Source organism: Convolutriloba macropyga, chromosome 2, assembly GCF_964194025.1.
Source record: "Convolutriloba macropyga chromosome 2, txConMacr16.3, whole genome shotgun sequence".
In the NCBI taxonomy this organism is placed as follows: Eukaryota; Metazoa; Xenacoelomorpha; order Acoela; family Convolutidae; genus Convolutriloba; species Convolutriloba macropyga.
This window is the reverse complement of record NC_134469.1, coordinates 68,285,830-68,309,940: the sequence shown is the minus strand read 5'-3', so window position 1 is coordinate 68,309,940 and position 24,111 is coordinate 68,285,830. Positions and strand designations below refer to the sequence as shown.

Genomic DNA, 24,111 nt, shown 5'->3' with positions numbered 1-24,111 from the left:
TTATAGCCTTTGCATTTCGTTTATATCATTCTGTCAACTAATCAAGCGCTTGGCTGTTGAGAAACGCCATCCAAGCATAATGAGTGAATAAGTGAACGACCCAAGAAAAGTCAAACATATTTAGGAAAAAAATAGATGAAATCATTAAAAATAGCTCGGATGCCATTCGCTTCAGACGAAGCTCAACAACAGATAGTTTCACATACAGAACGGCTACCAAAGTTGTGCTCCAAAATACTCAAAAAATTCCTGAAACACTTAAAGCCAAAAAAAGTTTACAACTGACCATCAACCACTAAAAATGGATGAAAATAAAACGGCTATCAAAAACATAAAACGACTGACGAATTTAATTCATCGAGTGATTTAGTCTAGATAAAAGGCATAGTCAAGATCTCTTTATGCGTGTAAAACACAGCACCGAGATGTATTCGAACCCTCGTTTTCCCGGATATTGGTCTGAGACTGCATCCTCTAAGCTATCCCGGCTTCGCTACCTCCTCGCTTACAGCGTCTTTATGTGCGCATCAGACTTGTATTCCCAATGAGATCAAGATAGATCGAGCAAAAATTAAGAAGTCAAGCATGAAAAAGTCACTTGAGAAAGAATGTTCTAAGGGAAAAGCGCAAAAACAGTCCTGTCAAAATTTTGCATAAATCACACAAGTTTACAATAATTGCTCCAAACTTTGTTCAAGAGCAATTGAAAATTGAAATAAACATGGTAGCTTAATGACATCATTTCGATAAAAAATGGGTGGAATGAAGATCTTGAAATTTCTGGGCGTCAATAAAATATTTAGACCTCTTAGCACACAATTCTTTGTACATAGTTAATTCGCTCATTCATAAAAAATAGTCACTCCTTTCTCTACCCTCTTCACTAGACTGACGTAAACACTTTTCAAATACAGTTGTCTCTCGATTCAAATACACACCACCAAATAAATCGATCAAAATGTCCGAAAAACTCTAGAAACTAATTCTCTCTGGTCTTCAATGTGTACAGCAATTTTACCCAAAGATTTTGTTTCTACGTGAAAAAATAATGTTTGAATTATTATCCAAAAAACTTTTGATCAAAAAACGAACGCTACAATCAAATTCTCAGATAAAATTTTTGCTTATTTATCAAATGGTATTAACTCACCTAAAACTGAGTGTGGATGAATATAAACAAAACCCTCAATATTTGTAGCTTGATATGCATTCTTGCCCATTTTCAATTTCTTTTCCGTCTTGGAATCATCTGTTTTCTCAGCAATCCCTAGATCTTTGAGATTTTGTTCTTGGATCAAGTGATCATCGGAGTGAACTCTTCTTGCAATTCTGTCTCCAAGGCCTGACAAAATAATTTGGCGTAACATATCTGCGTCCTCTTTAGTTTTAATTTCATCTAGATTAAGATTTTTTGTGCTCAACGCTTCATCTGCAGGAAGAACTGAGTTCACAATTCTCGTGAGGTCAATACGTAGCCTTCGGAGCTCCAGCATAGCTTTATGTCGCAAGCCGTGCTTTTTACACCATGATTCGTTTCCTCGAAACTTTTCGAATTCGATTATTACATTCAGCAGCACAACAATATCACCTGAAACAAATATTTCACGTGAGTGTTTCAACAAGGTGAAAGGTCTTGTGAACTGATTAGAACTAGAACTGTGTCCGCTCTGTGACTCATTGCTCATTCTAATGAGTGATTATAATTTTCATCAATGACCAGTTCCCGAATGCGTGAAAAAAAAACATTTACAAATATTAGATCTTTTAGTTCGAAGTACTCGCTATCTATTTGCAAAATTAGGGCGTTTTTTTCACTTGATGTATAAGAAATGTACTAGAAACTAATAGCACAATTTGAGACTGGTAAATCTCAAACAAAACTGCACAGCAACTTAATGCTTTAGTTTAATGGATGCTTCTCCTCAATCGAAATCGGTCAAAAAACAGGTCCGACAAAATTACGTCAGACAAGCAGCACTAAAAAAATTGCAACTATTTGAGAGCAATTAACGTCGGGCCGAGCGAATTGCTCTTAAATGACCGGCGAGATATTGGCTTCGATAGTAGCCAGCTGGGGCTTAGGGATGCTAGCACTAAGGTGGTAAGCGGAGTGGCGGGGCCAAGCGTTGAGGTAGTAGGCGAGTCTAGCGATGTGGCCGGGGGTGAGGTCAAAATCGCCCGGTGGAAGCTGGTGGACGGGAGAGAAGTGGGACTTGACTGAGGAGGGGAGGACTTAAAAAGGTGCGGCCGAAAAGTTAAAAGGGTCAGACAGAATCGGCCACCCCAAAACTCGCGTAGGACCGCAGGACTAATGTAACTGCTAAAAACTTTGTTTGAGAGCAACTAAAAACGCAAGTGCGGCTGCTTAAATATAGTCGATCAGTATAAGACAAACATGAAAATTGTGACAAGTAAAAGTCTTTTGCGAAAGATTTCCCGAACAGAAAGAGATTGCAAGGCACGCTTTTACACTTGGCCTAAACCTAAACGCCCCCGAGCAAAAAAAAGATTTTTCCGAACTTCATCGACCAGGGCTGTTTGAAAGGCCAAAAAGACATCTTCTTGTGGCACCACGTAATTGGCAACAATGTATCGTACGACCACATAAAGAACCCGAAGCCCTGCCCCAGGTGGAAGCTGCTCAAGAGAATCAAGCACAGATTATCTGCTATCCTGTACGTGAGACGAATTGGATCCGCCAACATCTTTGATCAGCTGAGAGGACTTGACATCACCATCATTGACGTCAAAGAAAAGCTGATTTCCAAGAGGAATCAGACAGACCCCATTAAAGTCAACAATCTTCGCCAAGTTCACCCGACAGTTATCTCCGAACGGCGAATTGCCAAAACCCTTTGAAAGAATCGAAATCAACTTCCGAAACTCTTGAACAAGAAACGCCCCGGAACCAAAAAAGAAGAGCGAACAAGCTAAGAAAAAGTACAAGAAGCGAAGAAAAAATCAAAACCGCCCCCCAGTGATCGGTAATTAAGTTCATTGTAGCCTTGAGTGTTCTTGAGATTTCATTATCTTAGATCGCTCGGCCGGATCGAACTAACTACCTAAAGATGGGGAATTCAACAAATCTGAAACAGAACGGGAAAAACTGGCAATCAGTCAGTGATGAAGCTTGGACCTGCAACCAGTGCAAAAGGTCATTCGCTCATCCCGACGACTAAGTTATGGAATGTGACAGATGTAGAAAACACCTGTGTGCTCAATGCCTTGGAATGAACGATGCAGTCTATCAGTACATGACGCAACCTTCGGTGCTTTGGTGCTACGATAGCTGGACCAAGGCCGTAAGAGAACTGATCGATGCAGAGAAGGCAAACACCTTTGGGGAGTTTTCTCCCAGCAAATGAGGAAAGACCTCGACGCGACCATGGGCAAGATGGAAACAATGATGCAGGGCTTTTATAAATTCATGGCGGGGCCTCCTCCCCTTAATAAACCGATTGGAAAGAGAACGTCGATTGGATTGGCCTGGAATGATCAGGAAAAAGTTCACGTTAAACAACTCAAAGAAATTATCCTTGAGGCAAATAAGGATAAAACGAGAAGAGGAAGAATTGCGACGGCGAAAAAACGTGACTCTATTCAGAGCCAACGAGGACCCAAAGCTCCCAAGGGAAGAGCAACTCAAGCAAGATGAGGAGCTAATCCAGAAGTTTTTGGTTCAGATTGCGAAATCAGATGCAACTGTAAAGAAACAAGTTAGGTTGGGGAGAGAACCCGAAAGAATCGATAACCCAGGTCAAGCAAAACCTATACAGGTGACCTGCAACAATGATACGGAAGTGAATGACATGAAAAAACTCGACAGGCTCGCTAATGCGAAAGATTCATTGAAGCATCTACGGATCCATTCAGACAGTAGCTTCAAGGACAGATGCAATCCGGAAGCTTATACATAGAGCAAAAAACTTGAACGAATCACGAGGACGGAATGTACGTAAACCTCGTGGGGAGATATAAATCATTAGGGTCAAATCAAATAAGGAGCCTGCAAACGAAAGCAGAAAATTTTTCACTGACGCTTTGGTTCACCAATGCCGACACACTGACTCAAGATAAACATGGAACTGAAAACCGCTATCTACGAGGCGGAACACAAGCCAGATATAATAGCGATCCAAAAAGCGAAGCCGAAAGATGCCAAAGTCCCCTGGAACCGATTGTGCCTCAAAATTGATGATTACAGCATTGAGGGAAACAGCATGAACCCGGAAGACCCAGGTAAAGGGATGCTTATGAACCTAAGCTCCAAACATGACTACAAACTAATAGATACAAAATCGAATTTCACGGATTGGCAAGCTGCTAAGATTGGAACCTCGGGGAGCAACCTGATGTTCGCATCAACATACCTAAGCCCTAGTTCCTCGGAGATGGAAAAACGTGAGTTAAATCGACTATAAATTACCTTTGATGAAAAACCTGGTAGAGGAAAGCTCATAATCTGCGGCAATTTGAATTATCCGAAGCTAAAATGGTACGAAGAGACCGTGCCAGCTGAAGAAGATACGAAGGAGAACAGTTTCCTGGAAACACTGCGAGGTTGCTACCTCACCCAACATATCAACGAGCATACTCGGGTAACACAACTGACACATCATTCGTTGATAGACCTCCTTCCCTGTGATGTAACATCGACTACGAGTAGCATACAATATAGCAATCCTTTGGGCAAAAGTGATCATGTATTAATCAAAACCCAATTTGCGATATCAGTCGACAAAGAAGCAAACAAATATCCTCCAAACTACAAGAAAGCCCCCTATGTAGCTTGGCTCACACTGATATAACGCTTCGTGCCGATAGTTAAGGTAACAAATTGTCGGCCTTCCCTGAACCCAGAAACACGGTCTCTACTGCAACGCAAGATGTGGAAGAAATACTTGAAAGACAAGTCGAGAGCCAGATACAAAAAGTATACCCAAACCAGAAACGAGCTCAGGAAGTCTCCCAGGGCAGCGGCCATTCGCCAAGACACCGAGGTGTCGCTGGAAGCTAGAAAAAATTCCAAAAAATTTGGAAACTACAGAAAAAGGAGAATTTGTTGCATCAGTTTTCAAAATCGATTCGAACGACGAAGCGCTCGAACCGGTTGCCACTCCAGTCAGCACCTTTCCAAATGAAATAAGTTTTTCGGTTGAAGGAGTGAGAAAGGAATTGGACCATCTGAATGTAGCTTAATCTGGAGGCCATTTGATTCCACCACGAATCCTTTAAGAAGTCAGGAGTTAAATTGATGAACCACTGTCTCACATGTTTCAGCTGCCATGTGACACAGGCAAAATACCAAATGACTGGAAGGAGGCGGAATTATCGGCCATCTACAAGAAAGGAAAAATGTCTACTCCTGACAACTACAGACCTGTGAGCCTGACATCAGTAAGTTGCACAATCATGGAGAACATAATGCTTGAGAAAATTATGTCATCTCAGTAACAGTCAAGCCCTCGATAAAAGGCAATTTGGATTCTTAGCCGGCGAATTGACACAACTCCAATTCCTCAACGCAGTTGACCAATTGACTGAAAATATGGACCAAGGTAAAGACATTGATGTGATTTACCTAGACCTCACAGAAAAGCGTTTGACAGTGTCCCTCATCGACGACTTCTCGCTAAAGTGAAATCAATTGGGTTCTCTGCAAACGCAATCGACTTGATCCAGGATTTCATTACGGGAAGGAAACAGAGTTGTTGTCAACTGAAGTAGTTCCTCTTGGTGTGACCTTTTAAGTTGTATCCCGCAAGGTTCCGTTCTAGGGCCGATATAGTTCATCATTGAAATAAACTGCATTGCACAGAAGTTCAAATCAAACATTTTACTCTTCGCCGACGACGCCAAGCTCTACCGTAGGATTGACACAACGGTCAAAACCATTCTACAAGAGGCTCTCAACCGCCTCGAAAACTGGTCGCGGGAAACTACTACAATTTCACGAAGAGGAATGCGCCTGTTTTTCGATCACCCGCGCCAATGTTTTGTCAACAACCGAGGACGCCCTAAATGGTGTTAATTTGAAAATAGCGGAAAAGGATCTGGGTGTCTGGATAGACAAAAAACTAAATTTTGCAAAGCATATCATCACCAAGCAGTATTTACAAGTCGGTCATTCGACCTCCTATTGAATATTGCAATTAAGTTTGGTTTCCGCACATGAGAAAACATATCAACCTGATCGAAAATGTTCAAAGTAGAGCCACGAAAATAGTCAGCCAATTGAGAGAACTGGACTATGATTCGAGACTAAGGGTACTGAATCTTCCAACTCTTGCTTACAGACGGGAAAGAGCACGCACCATGATAGAAATGTACAACCTAACAAACCAGTTTTATGATAGCAGTGAAAGTGACATTGTTTGAGCCCAACGCCAGAGTTGTTTCCAACGCAATAGGAAACAAGGTGATGTCGAAAAAAGTGAGAATCAAATGCACACGGAACTGCTTTACTGTGCGAGCGGCTTATGACTGGAACAATCTGCCAGAAGAGGTTCGTCCAGCCCCAGTCTAAACATCTTCAAAAGAAGACTAAACAGGCACTGGGCTGACTCAATACAATCATTTGAAATGTGGAATGGCACGATGGAGCTGATCCCAGAGGCAACGCCTGTCGACCAGAAAACCTGACCTGAACTGACCTAAAAAATAATTCGATCGGATACAGGAACGAAAGAAATGATGCCAAAAAATCTACAATTATTTCATTGCAAGTAAAAGACATCCCGATCTCAAATCGCATAAACAAGAACAACAAGCAAACATAGCTGACAGATTGCCAGAAAAAAGCAGCCGTAGGTTTGTACACCTGCAGTCTAAAAAGACTGAGGATGAGATGTTATAATTGATTAAGAATATGTATTTGCTGCCTCTATCAGCTGCTCAAACAACCTTCATTCAGAGTAAAACAATCAATTGACCTTATCTCTTTGAATTTAAGTGAATATAAGTCATTTTCAAAGTGAGGAAGTCAGTTTTGAGAGTGAGGTAAGTCACGTGTGACCGAAACTTAATCGCTCGAATGAACAAAAAAACTAGCTCCAATAGGAGTGGGGAAATGGCGTCACGCATGTACTTCAATTGAAATTGCATGGACGAATGATCAAAAAGAAGATTTGAAGTGTTTGTGACGTCATATGGTCGTAACAAAAACCTTGATGACGAAATCGAAACACATAGCAGGACAAGTTCTGACGTACAATTACAAGAAATTTCATTGACTAAACATCAAATAGACCTAAAACGCACTAGGAGCGAATTGGGAAAACCATTTCTAAAAAAACGAGATCCAATAAAAAAAACAGAAAATCAATGTCAAAGTGTCGCATGTGAAGACAAAACCACTAGCGAGAAATGGAAACTTGGCTCATACAAGAAACTAGGCCTAGAATGAACTATGAATGGATTGGAAAACCCATTTAGAAAAAAAATCCAATTCAAAAAATTGAAAAAGAAAACAGAAAAAAAATCAAAGTGAAGTGGCCGCATGTGAACAAAAGCGAGAAAGCGAATTTTTGTTCAAATACCGTTTTCTCACTCTACTTTAAAATTAGAGCAAAAAAATTAACGCCGCAAAACTACTCGCTTTTTCTCTCTATTTCCTGTTTCGGCGTAACCAAAATCACTCCTCCAATTTGACTTCAAAAATCATGAAAATGTGTGAACAGATCTTTAAAAAAAGACAACGCCCCAATACAATTAAAATTCTTTGAATTAAAAAAACAAGAGAAGGCCAGAAATACCCCCAGCTATCGCTGTGCGGCTATTGTTAACAAACAGCGATCAGCTGATGAATTATTGCAAGTCATCATCCAAAATCAGTTTGTTCAGTAATACACATCAGGGAGGGCAGTATTAGGTAGGGGAGTCTGAGCGTGTGTCTAAGAGGGGAAGAGGGTCGACGAACAAAGGAGGAGATGTGGTTCAAATGATGGGGGTCGGGCTGGAGAACTGATCATTTACATCATTTTTGTCTTCTCAGCAGCAAATGTGTTATTTGTAAACCTTGAGACTAGTAGAGCTCTAAAATAGCTGCTCAGTGAATTATAAAATTGCGCAGGAGTAATATGATTGCAACAAACTTCATTTGAGAGCAATTAAAAATCTCGCTGTTTTAAAAGGAACCCAAGTTGAAAAGAAACGCAATAAAAGTATCAAAATTGGCTCGTAAAAATATCAGAATATAAATATCAGCATTAAAATATTGGAAAGCATTTCAATCAATACAGGTTGTGCTAGCAACAGTTGACTAACTTACCGATAGAATAAATTGTCAGCGCTATTGAGTACTATAAAAATCTCAATAGTGGAAACTCTGCCTTGGTATTAGACAACTTTTAGCCACTCTATCGCCTCTGCTGCTTCATGAACCTTGGTGGGAAAAATGGTTACAGCAGCATTACTTATGTAACTATTGTAATGAAAAGTTATGCAAGTTGCTTAAAACATTACCACTCCCGAATTATCGTCCTCTTGAAGTTATTAAATAACTTGGATTCGCCGTGTTGTACAATCAATGTTGACAAAAACTTTTCATTGTCCCCAATATGGGCCTCGATTCACTTATATTTACGGCTCTAGACTAGTTGCCAGAGACAGAAACAGGTTGAAAGATAGAAGTGACATGAATTGACAGAATTATTTTAAACTGTTAAGTGTTCGAATTTGGCGTGCAGCTTCAGTTAAATTCTAAAATTATACTTAATTTAACATCTAAACTGAACCCTGTAAAGCCTATTACCAATGTCAGCTAGTAATCACTCCAATGAACTTTGATAACCTAATGCACTATGACATCGACCGGGCGTTATCGGTTGATTCCGTTCCTTTTGATTTTGCTACTTTGAGCATGACCGTATGCACAAGATTGAGAAAAAGGATTTAAAATCCATTCAGTGAGTGAGTGAGTCTAAGTCAAAAATCAAGCGTGGAAGTCGTGACTTACGTGAAAAAAAAAACGCGATCGAAAGAAATAACGAATTTAAAAAACACAGCCGGACAAATCCTTAAATACAAAACGAATAATTGACTGATTGGCAAAAACTACTGAGTCTGACCAGCAGAAAAACTGAGCAACGGCATCAAAAGTTTGGAGAAAAACAAAAATAATGGCATTGTTAAAAATTTACCCATTTCTTGAATATACCCATTAAAACGCGTACACGATTTGAAAAGGGTTCATTCGCCCCTAAAGATCAAAAATAGACGGATGTTGTAAAAAAATAGAAACTAATTTCACTTAAAGCTAAAATTCGTGATATTAATGTCGTTAAAACAGGTTCCGTGTCCCTAAAAACTACCCAGGAACTCATCGCCAAGCCCTGAAAAGATTTAATTGAAACTAAAGACTGAAAAACTCAAAAAAGGACAAAAACTTTCGAGAACCTGAAAACCCGCAACCTTGAGTTTAGGCCTTCCCATCCCAGCATCTTCAGAACCCTCGCCAATACTAAATCCAGCTACGATGGAACTTAATGCTCACGGGGCGTTACCAGTTTGTACTGTTTCGATAGCTCAAATTGATGGAAAAATGTGAGAAAACATCAAAAAGACCACACAAATCAAAACATTCTGGATTGTAAAGATATAGCAGCACAAGCGCTCCACTACAATACAAAGAATTGAGCAATCTAAAAATGTGACAATTATCATCTTAACAGCAACATCAAGTTAAGACAACCAACAAAGCCCCTGACACTATAATAAAGGGTTGAACAAAAATCAAAAAGCAAGATCTACTGTTTAAAGAATCTCCATAGCAACAAATTATAAGAAGTGACGTAACGAAACCTGCAAAATGGCACACTATACATCAACATGACAAATCATCAACCTCACAAACCTGAAATTACTGGCGTAAAAGAAAGAAAAATGCAATACTATACGCCATATCTTTAACCACAGCACAGAAAACTTTTAAAGTCACCAAATATTTTTTCGCAATTTCAATGATTGAACAAAACCAACGTCATACTACGAACACATGCAAGATTCAAAAAATCATTTAACCATTTCAAAAAATTAACTTTTGGAAACGATGTGAAAATCATAATTGCTAGGAAGCTATGGGTTCATACTCAGGCAACCAACTAAAGTCAAATAATAATCACTTATGTCTCAATAGCTACCGAAGACACCTGTCAGTGATGAGACGGAGTAATAACACCAAAAAGAAAATCAATAATCAAAAACTCGAAAATTCGCTATTTCTTTAACCATCCCGTTGATTTAGGCCCACACCGGTTAACGAATGGTGTAAAATTCACAGATCATAAGCAACAAACTGAAACGATTATTCTGATCAACCAGATTCTTATCACCAACTAGTGAGAATTGCCATTAATCAAACTAAGCACTCAGACAGCAATAAGTACAACCAATACCAGAAAAAGACCAAAATTCGCTAACATTTAAGGAGCGCAACTAATTGATAAAATTAGCGATTAACTAAAACGATTTATTCGATAACTTCAGCCTCCTGAGCAACCGTTGAGACCTGTCATTAACGGATTTAAAGATGAGAACAAGCGAACACATGTGTTGGACTACAATCCAAAGAATTGACCGATCTAATAACGTGACAAAAATCTTCTTAACAGCAACATCAAATTAAGACAATCAACAAAGCCCATGACACTTACTCGAAAAGTTGAACAAAAATCTAGAAGCGAGATCCAATGACAATTTATAAGAAGTGGCATTAACAAACCTGAGAAAGCGCACACTATACATCAACCTGCTAAACCAAAAAGGACGCAAAAGCTGGATTTCTTGAAATTACTGGCAGAAAAGCAAATCTGCAATTCCACACGCCCAATCTTTAACCACAGCCCAAAGCATTAAAAGTCATCGAATATTTTTCAGCATTACCAATGATTGAACCAAACTACAAATACATAAAAGATTCAATAAATCAATTAAACATTTAAAAAAGAGCACTTTATTAACCATAACAGTCATAACACGTAACAGAGGGTTTAACAATTGTTATAATACTGCCTGGAGTGTGGTTATTTATTTTAGTACATAAGTGTAATTAAATTAAATTTAATTAATTCTTAGCTCGATCAGTTAGTGTTGATTCTTGAGTCATGGTTTAGTAAACTTTTTTAAATCTGATAGATTTCCAACTAACCGACCCATAAGTTGTATATTGTTTATTATCAAAAAAAAAGATTTAATATAAAACTTTTTCAATTCTTTTGGGAAAGTTTTTTTCTTTTCCAAACCCCTTAATTCTTTAGAAAGTGAATTCCAATCCTTTGATGCAGTTTTTATAATTGAATGTTCTAATTTTTGAGTGTGACATATAGAGTCAAAAAATATGTCACAGCTTCTAAGGTTTTGTCTGATGCACCAAGTGGGCAAGGTTGTGACATCTAAAAGATTAAACGCGGGTAAAAGACAGTTTCTCAGTTTCCACATATAAGTGGTTCTTTTCAATTTGATTAAATATTCAACAGGGAGAATAGAATGCTTTATCTTGAGATCTTTTGTTGAGTCCATTCTTTTTCTAGAGTAACAAGCACGAATGGCCCAATTTAGTTGCTTTTCAAGCGATATAAGCAAATTTTTGTCTATTGATTGAATTAACAGTAATGAATAGTGTAGATGGCTGATAACAAATGCGTTCAGAACCGTTTTCATTAGAAACGTTGGTATCCGATTACGGAGTGTATAAATTGTTTTAATTCCACCTGCCATTTTCTTTAAAGGATGCTTCACTTCGTCTTGGAAACTGAGATTTTTGTCAATATGTACCCCAAGATACTTGACGCTTTTGGACTCTGTAGACGCTTTTGGACTCTGTATTTCGAGACATTAACTATTGGAATTTCGAGACATTAACTATTGGAAATAGCGTGAATATCATAACAATTGCTAGGAAGCAACGGGTTAATACTCAGACAACCAATTAAATTCAAATAATAATCACTTATGTCTCAATAGCTACCGGAGACACCTGTCAGTGATGAGACGGAGTAATAACGCCAAAAAGAAAATCAATAACCAAAAACTCAAAAATTCGCTATTTCTTTGACCATCCCGTTGATTTAGGCCCACACCGGTTAACGAATGGTGTAAAATTCACAGAACATAAGCAACAAACTGAAACAATTATTCTGATCAACCAGATTCTCATCACCAACCAGTGAGAACAGCCATTAATCAAATTAAGCACTCAGACAGCAATAAGTACAACCAATACCAGAAAAAGACCAAAATTCGCTATTATTTAAAGAGCGCAACTAATTGATAAAATTAGCTATTAACTAAAACGATTTATTCGATAAACTTCAGCCTCCTGAGCAACCGTTGAGACCTGTCATTAATGGATTAAAAGATGAGAACAAGCAAACACAAGTGTTGGACTACAATCCAAAGAATTGACCGATCTAATAACGTGACAAAAATCTTCTTAACAGCAACATCAAATTAAGACAATCAACAAAGCCCATGACACTATATTCGAAAAGTTGAACAAAAATCTAGAAGCGAGATCCAATGACAATTTATAAGAAGTGGCATTAACAAACCTGAGAAAGCGCACACTATACATCAACCTGCTAAACCAAAAAGGACGCAAAAGCTGGATTTCTTGAAATTACTGGCAGAAAAGCAAATCTGCAATTACACAGGTCCAATCTTTAACCACAGCCCAAAGCATTAAAAGTCATCGAATATTTTTCAGCATTACTAATGATTGAACAAAACCAGCGACAAACTACAAATACATGAAAGATTCAAAAAATTAATTAAACATTTCGAGACATTAACTATTGGAAATAGCGTGAATATCATAACAATTGCTAGGAAGCAACAACCAATTAAATTCAAATAATTTTCACTTTTGTCTCAATCGAAGAAACCTGTCAGTGCTGAGACAAACTAATCAGACAACAAAAAAACATAACCGACTAAACGTCGGAAGAATTGCTCTCGAACGACTAGTGGGAGCTCTAATCAATTGCAGCCTGCTCCAGTCGGGTTGGGGGTCTAAATGGGACTACGAAGTTCAATAGTGGGCTTCAAATAACCACATTAGAGGTTAACATATACCATTATTAAGATATAAAATGAAAAATTGCACCGGTTTCGGCGCACTTTTCATTTGACTTAATTACCCCCAATTGAGTTCAGCTGCTTGAAATTGTGATTGAGAGAGAATTTTAGATCACGCGAAACGCAAAAAGTCAAGGGCGTAAAAGTCACTCGAAAAGTCAAAACTGTCAGGCAAAAACTTGGCGTAAAAAAGACACCTTTACAATAATTGCTATGCACTTCGTTCAAAAGCAAAACTTGAATCGAAACTCAAAAACTGGAAAATTCGCAATTAGTTTCACCTCGTGTTTGGGCCTTACCAGTGGTTTAGGCCGACATCGGTAAACGAATGGTTTAAAAGTCACAGAGGGTAAGCAACGAACTGAAAGAATTATTTTGATCAACCAGAATTTCATTAACAATCAGTAAGAACTGCCATTATTGAAATTAAGCGCTGAGACAGCAATAAGTACAAAAAATACTAGCAAAAGTCAAAAATTCGCTAACATTTCTAAAGCGCTTAACTGATAGATAACATAAGCGATTAACTTAAACTATTTATTCTATAGCAACCGATGAGACCTATCATGCAACCGATGGGACTAAATGAGAAAAGGTGAGCAACGAAAACTCAAAAATTCTCCAAGATTTCTTGGAAAACAGTTAGTGGGGAAGTCAAAACATTAGCGTTCACATTCGGAAAAAAAACAATAACGTCAGGCAAATGCTCTCAAATGAAAAACGAGACGTTGGCTTCGGTAGTAGCCAGCGGGGGCTTAGGAACGCTAGCATTTGAGGGTAGAGGGTCAAGCGTTGGGGGGGGGGGGGGGTAGGGCTGGTCGCGGAGGTCGATCATAATATCATAATTGCAAACTCGAGGAGTGCGAACGGAGAGTGGTAGGTGGTGACTGCGGAGGGCGAGATGAGGGAGAGGTCACGCATCTGGGAGTGGAATTTTACACAATGTCTCCTCAACAATTGTGGTTAATCGAGTAAAGAGCTGTTGGGGCAATTAATAACCTACGTGCCTTACCTGTTTATCCCATTTTTGAGGACGAAAAGCTAAAAGCGTCAGATGAGAAAAAAAGATCAGGCAAAAAATAGCATAAAGAAGACCACGGGTCTAATATAACTGCTACAAACTTCGTTCGAGAGCAATTTAAAACAGCAGTACAAATCAAGAAAACTGTGGTTCAATTTGTTCTCACCTTGAAAATTAGAGTAGCAAAAATTCATGCTGCAAAACCAATCGCTTTTCACCCCACTTCCTGTTCCGTCGGGACAAAAATCAACACTAATTTGACTTAAAAAACCATTAAATGTGCGAGCAGATCTTAATAAAATAGACTTAGAGCTGTAAAAAACGAGAGCTCCAAACTAATATTCGTTTAGTAGCTGACGGCAGCTATAAAACCATAACTGGACTAAGGCGTTTCAAATGATGTTAGAGACACCGAAAGGTTATATAGGAGGCATCGAAAGCTTGCCATAGAGCTTATATAGACAATATAAACATTTGAAGTAAAAATATATCAGTAAAAATACCTAGAAAAGTTTAACAGCTGCTTGAATAACGGAAGGCACCATTGATTACACAGTTGTCTAAAAATAAGACTCGGCTACCCAAAACACGGTTCTTCTCATGGCTATGATGAGTGAAATTTTCAAATTTATACGAGCGATTTATTCATAACTCACCTAATCCGTTCACTTGACTTGATCCCTGCCATTTCATTAGAGTATCTCTGATAAATCTATTCTCCGATTTTCTGCTCTTGCTTTCTTCTTCGTTTTTTCCATCGTTGATCGATAATTGAAATATTTCACGAACTGATAAAGCGGACACTATTGCTATCGTATAAGCCAGCATGTTCTCGCCTCTTCCACTTCCTACTTTCGGCTGGTTTGAAAGAGCTAGCATTTTAGCAAACCGCGGAAGGATTCCGAACTTTGTCATGGTTACACCAAGATCCGTAATAGCGTACGAAATTTCACCCTTTACCGTATTGCATTTCTTCAGTGCCCCTAAACATGAAATTTCTTCATTTCACAGCAGAACATCGAAATCTATTTTTTTCCGATTTAATCGCCTCTTTCGCGTTGCAATTTTAAAAAAGCGACTTCATATACTGCAAGACCTGACAGTTCGACAAAGAAATATGAAAAACTATGCTGATAACTGTGAAATTGCTTCTGAATATCTATGAGCAAATCGTCTCATTTGACCAAGACTTTCTTATTCATAAACCTGTAACAAATTAGTGCGCGCTTTTTCTCATGAAGTCCATAAAGGTGGAGATTGGCCAGACACTCAACACATGCCTTTTCACCGGTGCCGTTTCACGAGCCAGATTAATTTTATATGATCAGATCAAATGCATCACCGTGAAAAGGCCTTACATTTCGACCTACTGAATTTTTAAATTCTTAACAAGTGTTTCTCAGATTTGCAGCCTTGAACGCAAGATAAACAGAATATTGCTTTTTTTAATTTCTTTTATTTTCTATTTTTTTCATATCTTGTTTTGCTATTGAATCAATTTTCTATTCATTTTGTAAAATTTCCTACAATTTACAGTTAAGATCCTCGAACCGAGATGATATAGGTGTTTCTCTGCACTCAAAACTGCCTGACTTGAAGGCGCATTTGGAAATGGGAAGTTGACCACTCTCGTGAAGCCTAAGCTCTTCAGCATGAGAACTAGATCATCAACTGGTCTACACAGAATTTCTGGCTTTCCATAGTCTGCAAACTCCGAATATACAGCTGAAGAGTACAACCTGAAACCACTTTGAATAAAAGTGAGTGAGTTTCTCTTCTAAAAAACACTTGAAATCAGAGTGTTAATATTTACATCAACAAACATAGCGAGACTAACGTCGGACAAATTACCCTCGAACGACTAGTGAGGCAGACAATTTAGTCAAGCGTGAAAAAGTTCATTGAGAAGTGAAATTGAAAGGAAACAGTTTAGCAAAAATTTTACATAAAAAAGAAATAGGTTTAAAACAATTGCTTCAAACTTCGTCCGAGAGAGCAATTAATGATATACAACTCAGTACTGTAAAATAAATAATTCCCTATTACAATAAAAGTCTGTTTACACAGATCATATATGTTAAGTTGTCTAACACTGTAGACAAGACAGTCACATCTATTGTGCAAACCAGTGGGTAGCAATTTTGGGTAAAACTCTTCAAATTTACATCATATTGCTACCTGTTTTAAAGCATGAATCATCCTCCATAAGCATGAATTGAGCTAGGATGTGAAAAAAGGTGTTGAATTTGGAAGTTTTAAGAGAAATTTCATTCACACTTAAACGGAAAAGATGGTTAGCAAAAGTCAATTTGAAAAAGCAATTTTTTTCGGTCAAAATGGTGTGTCAATGTGCTCAAATAGCCTTTCTCTTACTGGCAAAGGGTTGTTTTTACGGATGTAACAAGGGTGCGCATTTCCAATGACGGAGTTGCTCGAGTTTTTCGAAGAAATGGAACGAGATTTCTCAAAAACAAAAAAAAATTGATTTCGGACGAACGATCGCTTATGTTTTGGGGTGCAATACAATCAGAGGGACGAAAAATGCCTGTTCAGTGTCCAAACAAACTAAACACTCCCATTATTTGGAAATTCTAAAAAAAATATGGAAAAAAATGCATTTTCAGGACACTATTTTTTAACAAGATAATGGTCCTGTGCAGAAATCTAAGATTATCGGCAATTTTCCTTCCAAGAAAAACAACGGAACGTGCTGGAATGGTTAGCAACAGTCCAGATCTAAATCCAATTGAAAATTTATGCGCGATTTTGAAGCACCTAATACGAAAACAGACAGTGCATTGTGAAAATTTGGAAAATGTCAGAATTTTGGAACGAAATTGACCCATATGCCATTAGAAACATGTATGAAAAATATACAAACCGTCTGCTAGACGTTAAAAAGCTAAAGGTGTAATAACGCGTTATTAGAGAACAAATTTGAACTCATCGTATTATTTGATGTTGGTAATACTTTTTAAAAAATATTCAGGTGTACGTAGCTTTTTGGTATCATAGTGAATTTTGCAAGAAAAATATGCAAGTAAACTGTTTTGCTGATATTCATTTTCTAAAATAGTCAGGTCAAACCTTGATGGTAGAACAAATGCAACAGTTTGCTGCCTTTGAAGCAAAGATTACATAACATTTATGTTTACATTGATTCTATAATGTGCCAACTTCTGCGTAGTTGACAAACTTGAAATACTGGCAGAAAACATTTAATTTTCCGAAAGTATAATTTTTGTTCATCTCTTAAAAAGAGATCTATAGTGAAAAAAAATTATTCTTCGAAAAAAAAGAAGTTCTGAGGGCTCAGCTTAAACACTTTTTTCTACTGAATAAGTACAACAGCTAAAACATAGCCGGCAGATTGCCGAAAATATCCGCGATAGACGTTTGTGGCCTTCCATGAATTGAAACAACTAAAGAAATAGATACAGATTGACCACCAGTATTTAATAGACCACTGGACTTTTGGTAAGATTCGGACTGTCATTTTTATGAGACAAATATTTTCTATGACGAAAAAACCCTAATGGAGCTTTTTCAAAATAAATATCCGACATAAAAAACTCAAGACTAATACTCAAGAAAAAGGGCATATACGTTTGGCACTACTTAGATGAACTCTCGACCTTTAATTAGTAAATGTTCATAAAATTAAAAGTTCATTAAGCGAGTTCAGAAGACATTTTTCGGAGTGAGGTAAGTCACGCAATTGACCCAAAAGCAGAAAAAATGACGTCACGCACACAAAATTTTAGCTGCAAAGCATTATAAATCACTGAAATTGAGAGTCAATTCCAAGAAGTCAGGTCGCACGAATCATCGATGGAGCCGACGAATTAAAATAAAAGTTCTTTGGAATTTCGAATTACATAGTTATTTTAATTCCCTGAGCAATAAACCTCAATATAAAAGTCAGATCACTAGGGAAATTCAATTGAGTGTCAGCGTGGAAATTTGAAAGTTTGATTTCTGATTCATCAGTGATGCAGGAATTCAGAGGATCAAAATGACAAGTTCGAATAAAAAGTTGGCAACATTTAACATATCAAGGGATTCAAAAGGTTTCCGGGGTGTATTTTTATTTTTTCTCTACCACGAATTTGTTCATTTTTTGGCGGTTCGTTCAATTTTTCTGTTCGATCTTTTTTATCTCTTTCCTTTATTTTTACAGTTTTTCGTGGCCTTTTTTTGTTCATTCTTAGTTTCTTATCTCAGCCTTCGATTCTCGCTTGGCTTTATTCACAATTCCGTTCATTGTTGTTCCTGATTTTTTTCTTTCACTTTAACTTCTGACATTGTTTAGTTTTTCTTTTTCACCCGCGCTCAGCTTATCATTTTAGCTTGCATTCGTCTTTCGCTGTTTTGCTGTCTTTCCCTGGTTACATCTTTCTTTCGTTCCCGCTTTAGCTTGTGATGAAAGCGGTTTTCAATCAGCAAAAATTATGTATATATCGGCCAATTGACCGCAACGACTTACGCATTGATTATGTAGTTTGATTTAATTTACAAAATATATCACATAGTATAACGTATAACAAACTTCCTACAATGTTTGAAAGAAAATGTGGCCAATTTAAGCAAGAACAAACATAGCTGGCAGATTGCCAGAAAATAGCCGCAATAGATTCGTAGATCGGCAGTCTAAAAAAAAACAGTAAAAAAGACAGACCAAAAAAAATTAGTCTTTTCATTGAAGGCTGATATATTATATTTTGATTAAAAACCTGTATAAAGTTATTACTGCCTCTATTAGCTGATTTCAAATAACCTTCATTTAGAGTGACACACAACCATTTGATCTTATCTCTTTGAATTAAAGTAAATAAAAGTCAATTTCAAAGTGAGGAAGTCATTTTTGAGAGCGAGGTAAGTCAAGTGTGACCAAAAATTTAATCACGCGAATGAACAAAAAACTCGCTCCACAAAGAGCGAAAAATGACACACATGAAATTCAGTTAAATTGCATGAACGAATGAACAAAAAGTGGCTGTGACGTCATATGGTCGTACCAAAAATCATGACGACGAAATAAAAAACATAGCAGGACAAGTCCTGACGCACAATTCAAAGAATTTTCATTGACTAAACAGAAAAGTAGACCTTGAACGGACTATGAATGGATTGGGAAAACTGTTTAGAAAAAATCCGATCCAAAAAATCAAAAAACAGTAGAAATCGAAGTGAAATTGCCGCATGTGCACAAAAAACCACTTGCGAGAAATCGAATTTTTGTTCAAACACCGTTTTCTCACTGTGAACAGATCTTATAACAGTCTTATAACAGACTTCAAAAATCATGAAAATGTGTGAACAGATCTTTAAAAAAAGACAGCGCCCCAATACAATTCAAATTCTTTGAATTGTAAAAAACCAAGAGAAGGCCAATAATAGCCCCAGCTATCGCTGTGCGGCTATTAATAAAAAATAACTAAAACAACATAACCTTGGTCGAATTGCTCTCAATTGACTGGCGAGCGATTGGCTAGCTACGGTTTCGGGATACTTCATTTAGCTTAATTGAAGTGGCGTGGGTTGAGCAAGAAGCGGGGGAGCGCACCACGGGGAGTGCACCACGGGTTGGGGTATAATGAGGGTGATGAGTTTGTCTCCAAAACAGTTCCGGTGAGTCCCATACTTAGAGTCTAGTAAGCCGAAAAGCTCAAAGAGAACTTAATGATCTCCGGGCGCTACCTCTTTATCCCGAATTTGAGGACAAAAAGTCAAAGGGTCAGACGAAAAAACGGTCAAGCTCAAACGAATTGCTGGAAACTTCGTTTGAGAAATTAAAAACATTTTTTGTCGGGTGATAACATGGCCAAAAATATATATCATTTTTAAATTAACAAAAATGTAAGCAAGATAATATTTAGTCATCTATCAAAATTCTAGATGTCTCAAGAAGATCTACAAATTTATTATCTAAAGGCGCCTGTTTATTCAAAAGGTCCAGCATAAAAGGGCACTCAAACACAGCTTGAAAAATCGAAGCAATATAGAAGTCATTTTCTTGAATGAGGTAAGTCACGCAACTGACCTAAAAGCAGTACAAATGACGTCACGCACAAATTTTAATTGCAAAGCAGTAAAAGTCACTGAAATTTAAAAAGTCAATGGTAGCAAGAATCACCGATGGAGACGACGAATTAAAAAAACACAAAGCCGCTATTCCTTCGCGGCTATTAAACAGAAAATCAATATAAAAATTCCGCGGGTGTAAAAAACCTAGAGCGAGAAAGCAAATTTTTGTTCAATCGCCATTTTCTCACTCTAATTTAAAAGCAGAGCGAAAAAATTTTACACCGCAAAACCACTCGCTTTTTCGCTCCACTTCCTGTTTACCACTCCGGTTACCAAAATCATCTCTCTGATTTGACTTCAAAAATAATGAACATGTGCGAACAGATCTTTAAAAAAAGACAGCGCCCCAATACAATTCAAATTCTTTGAATTGTAAAAAGGAGAGCGCCGAAATAATAGCCATTGAACGGCTGACGGCGACTATTAATAAATCAAATAGACCTGTAGCAGTGTCCTGCGCGGGTTCTCCCAGCTCTTCCCGCCCTTTGCTCAGCGGAAGACTTCGGTATCCAGTCAACTACAAATGATGAGATGCCTGTTACCGTGTCATACACTTTTCGCTTCTCCTTTCCTGTGTCGATGACGTAAGCAATGTTTGGGATTGTCAGCGACGTCTCAGCCACATTTGTTGCAATTACACACAGACGAGATCCAACTAAACAACTATAACCCACTGCTGCACTTTAATTTTGTTCATTTATTTTAAACCGACCAATTTTGGACTACATTTTGGATCTTGTCGCTTTCTACAATGTTCAAAAAATTTTACCTTAAATGGCGGACTTTATTTTTATTTAAGGCTTCAGCGGGTATGATGGGAAAAACTTCGTCAACTTTCGCAAAGTCTGATTATTTAGATTTGTCGTGAAACTTATTGAAACATAACCGACTAACGTCGGAGCGAAATGCTCTCTAACTACCAGCGAGCCGTTGACTTCGCCAGTAGCTAGCTACGGTTAGTGACGCTAGCTTTAGCTTAATTGGAGGGGTGTGAGGTGAGCGCAGCGGGGGTCCACCAGTGGGGGGAGGGGTCAACTTCTGAGAACCACCCTTCACACCATAAGTATAAGTCTCCAAAGCAATTTCTGTGAATCGCATACTTGGAGACTAGTGAGCTGAAAGGCTCTAAGAGCACTTAATGCCCGCTGGGCGCTACCTCTTTATCCCGTTGTTGAGGACGAAAAGTCAAACGGGTCAGGCGAAAAGTCAAATGGGTCAGACGAAAAATCGGTCAAGCTCGAATAAACAGCAATTCAACAGGAAAAACAGAACTTTTAAACATAGTCGGCAGATTGCCAGAAAAGAGCCGCAATAGCTTTGCATTCTCAAAAAGATAGTAAAGGCAACAGTCCAAAAAAGAAAGTTCTTGTTATTGAATGTTGAGATGTTATACTTTGATTTAGCATCTGTTCAATTTATTGATGCTTTTATTAGCTCCACTCATATACCCTTCAATTAGAGTGACACGCGCTCATTTGAACTTATCTCTTTCAATTAAAGTGAAGAAAAGTCAATTTCAGAGTGACAAAGTCAAATTTGAGAGTAAAGTAAGTCACGTGTGATCAAAACATCATTACGCGAATGATCACAAACTTTCTCCACTAAGAATAAAAAATGACGTCACGCACGCAATTCAGTTGAAGTTACATGAACTAATGAACGAAAAGCAGACTTCAGATGATTGACGTCTATTGTCCGAAAAAAAATGTTGACGAAATAAAAAAAAAGTAGGACAAGTCCTGAGTAACAAACCAAAGAATTGACTTTACTAAAAACTTTACGAAGAACATTTTACAGCAACATCAACCTAAAATAGTCAACAAAGCCCCTGACCTTATATGGTCAAAAATATACAAAAAAAAACAATTTTCCAAGATTCAGTTCTTTAGAAATCCCTACAAAAAACAAAAATGATTAATAATATTGACTTTGCTTCTCTAGAGCGGGAAATTATTACAACAACCTTTTAATAACCAAAGACAGACAAAGCGAAAAATGACAAAAACTAAAGAAAATTGGTAAAAAATCAAACTTTAAAAACCAGTGGCGCACAAACAGAGAACCTTATAACTGCAACTCAAAACCTTAACCAAATTTTATCAAAAAACTTTAGAAGTGATAAAAAACTTTTACTGGGACTAAATTTAAGCCGCACTAGAAGGTCAATAAGAATTAAATGTTGCTCTTGAGAATAAGTGAAAAGACCACAACACAACACTTAAGACAAACAAATCAACTTTTATTTTTCAGAATTCAGGTGTCAAAAAGCACGCGTCACCATTGCTGTGAATTTAAGTCACTAATCAGATTCCCCTAATATTCTTTAACAACCGATGACAAATGCCATGAGATTGAGTGATAAAATAGTAAGAAGTACAACAAATACTAATAAAGCTCTAAAATTCAGTACTTTTTCAAAATGAAACGCGTACAAGTCAAAAAAACACCAGTTAAAAAGTCAAACGATTAATGCGTTCAATTTAGAAGAGGTAAGAAAACAAACTAAGCAAAAAATGCGCACAACCTCAACCATTCAATAAAAATTCTTTAAATGAATGAAAGTCAAAGTCATAGAAACAATTAGCATTGAACTGAAACAAATAAATGAATTAACATAATTGATTCTAGCAATCTGTGAGACATGCCCCTAATGAGCTGAAACGATAAGACAACAAAAAGTACAATAAATATATTAAAAACTGAAAAAGAATCATCCAAATTTGTCCAGATACCTCATTAGCAACCAATGATACTGTCATTATTCATACTAGGTGTTAAGACAACAGAAATAATAATAAAAAGGGGGCAAACATCGAATTTTCAGTATTATTTTATGACAACAAATAGTGTCGACGTTAAAAAGTCCAGAGCTGCCCGTCAATGACTTCAATCAATTTCAAATAGGCGCCATTAGAAAACATATGCACTAAAGAGAATCAAAACTGAAAACAGCAGTAAAAATGACGCACATAAAAAGTCGCTTTGAAAACCTAAAATTTGTTCAAATACCACGTTCTCACTCCACCTTTAAAGGTACTTTGAAAAAAACTCGCTTCAAACCTACTCGCTTTTTCACTCCCTTTACTACTACAGCGTGATTAAAATCACGACTCAAATTTGACTTCTCACTGGCGTGAAAAAACAGAAGAAAGTGTGAACAGATCATAAAACAAACGAGACATCACGCCAATACAAGGCAAATACTATGGATTGTAAACAACCAAGAGAAGGCCAATATTAGCCTCAGCTATCGCTTTGCGGCTATTAAATATATCAGTGGCATTAAGAAATGAAAATGAACGTAGTGTTCCGAGTAAGGAGCGCTCGGGTCGGGGTGGAATTATTTTTCTGTTCACGCTGTTCCGGCTGATCAGAATATCTTAACAGAAGAGTGATATAGTTAGATAACCCGTCAACCGTAGAATACTTTGTTCGTTTTTTGATAATTCTTGAGCTTAAGAACATTGACTAAAAACTAAATTTTGCAGGAAATGCTTTATTACCTGGAGGCTGTTTGAACACCAACGCTTGCTCTTCAGATGAAAGCAGGGAGTGAAGAGGTAATACAAATAGAGGACACTGCTGATCAGCTTTGCCTTGATTGATGTCTTTGAAATCCATTGACGTTCTCTCTGATTTATTTGACGCCTCATCGTTTTCGAAATTTGTAACCTCGTCTTTCTCTGCCTCCGCACCGTAATGTTCTAGCTTTAGTCGTTTCGGCGCAGTTGATTGTTCAGTTCCAACGAAGTCTACATAAATTTCAAATTTTAATACAATGCTGGAAACCTACTATAACTTTACTGGAGCTAAATTTTTTTTCAAATCTGCAACACGCATTTTGCTATTGTTTATTTTATCAGAAACTTAAGCATGTTCGCATTCTCAAAAATTCGGCCATATGCCAAAAAATCCTACAATGTCCGATA

General features: G+C 37.5%; 2 protein-coding genes across 2 annotated transcripts in view; one reads left to right on the top strand and one right to left on the bottom strand.

Moving 5' to 3' along the window:
* The window catches only part of LOC142334647 (small ubiquitin-related modifier 2-like), a 442,392-nt gene that overhangs the window by 258,684 nt on the left and 159,597 nt on the right, over window positions 1-24,111 (top strand). The gene's annotated exons all lie outside the window — the stretch shown is intronic.
* LOC142334642 (putative ATP-dependent RNA helicase DHX37) overlaps window positions 1-24,111 on the bottom strand; it is a 43,723-nt gene that overhangs the window by 10,681 nt on the left and 8,931 nt on the right. Inside the window, exons 4-8 of the mRNA XM_075382840.1 lie at window positions 23,686-23,934; window positions 20,624-20,837; window positions 15,647-15,834; window positions 14,752-15,078; window positions 1,151-1,588 (exon numbers count right to left, since the gene is read on the bottom strand). Coding sequence (XP_075238955.1) covers window positions 1,151-1,588; window positions 14,752-15,078; window positions 15,647-15,834; window positions 20,624-20,837; window positions 23,686-23,934 — 1,416 coding nt within the window. The remainder of the gene's footprint in view (window positions 1-1,150; window positions 1,589-14,751; window positions 15,079-15,646; window positions 15,835-20,623; window positions 20,838-23,685; window positions 23,935-24,111) is intronic.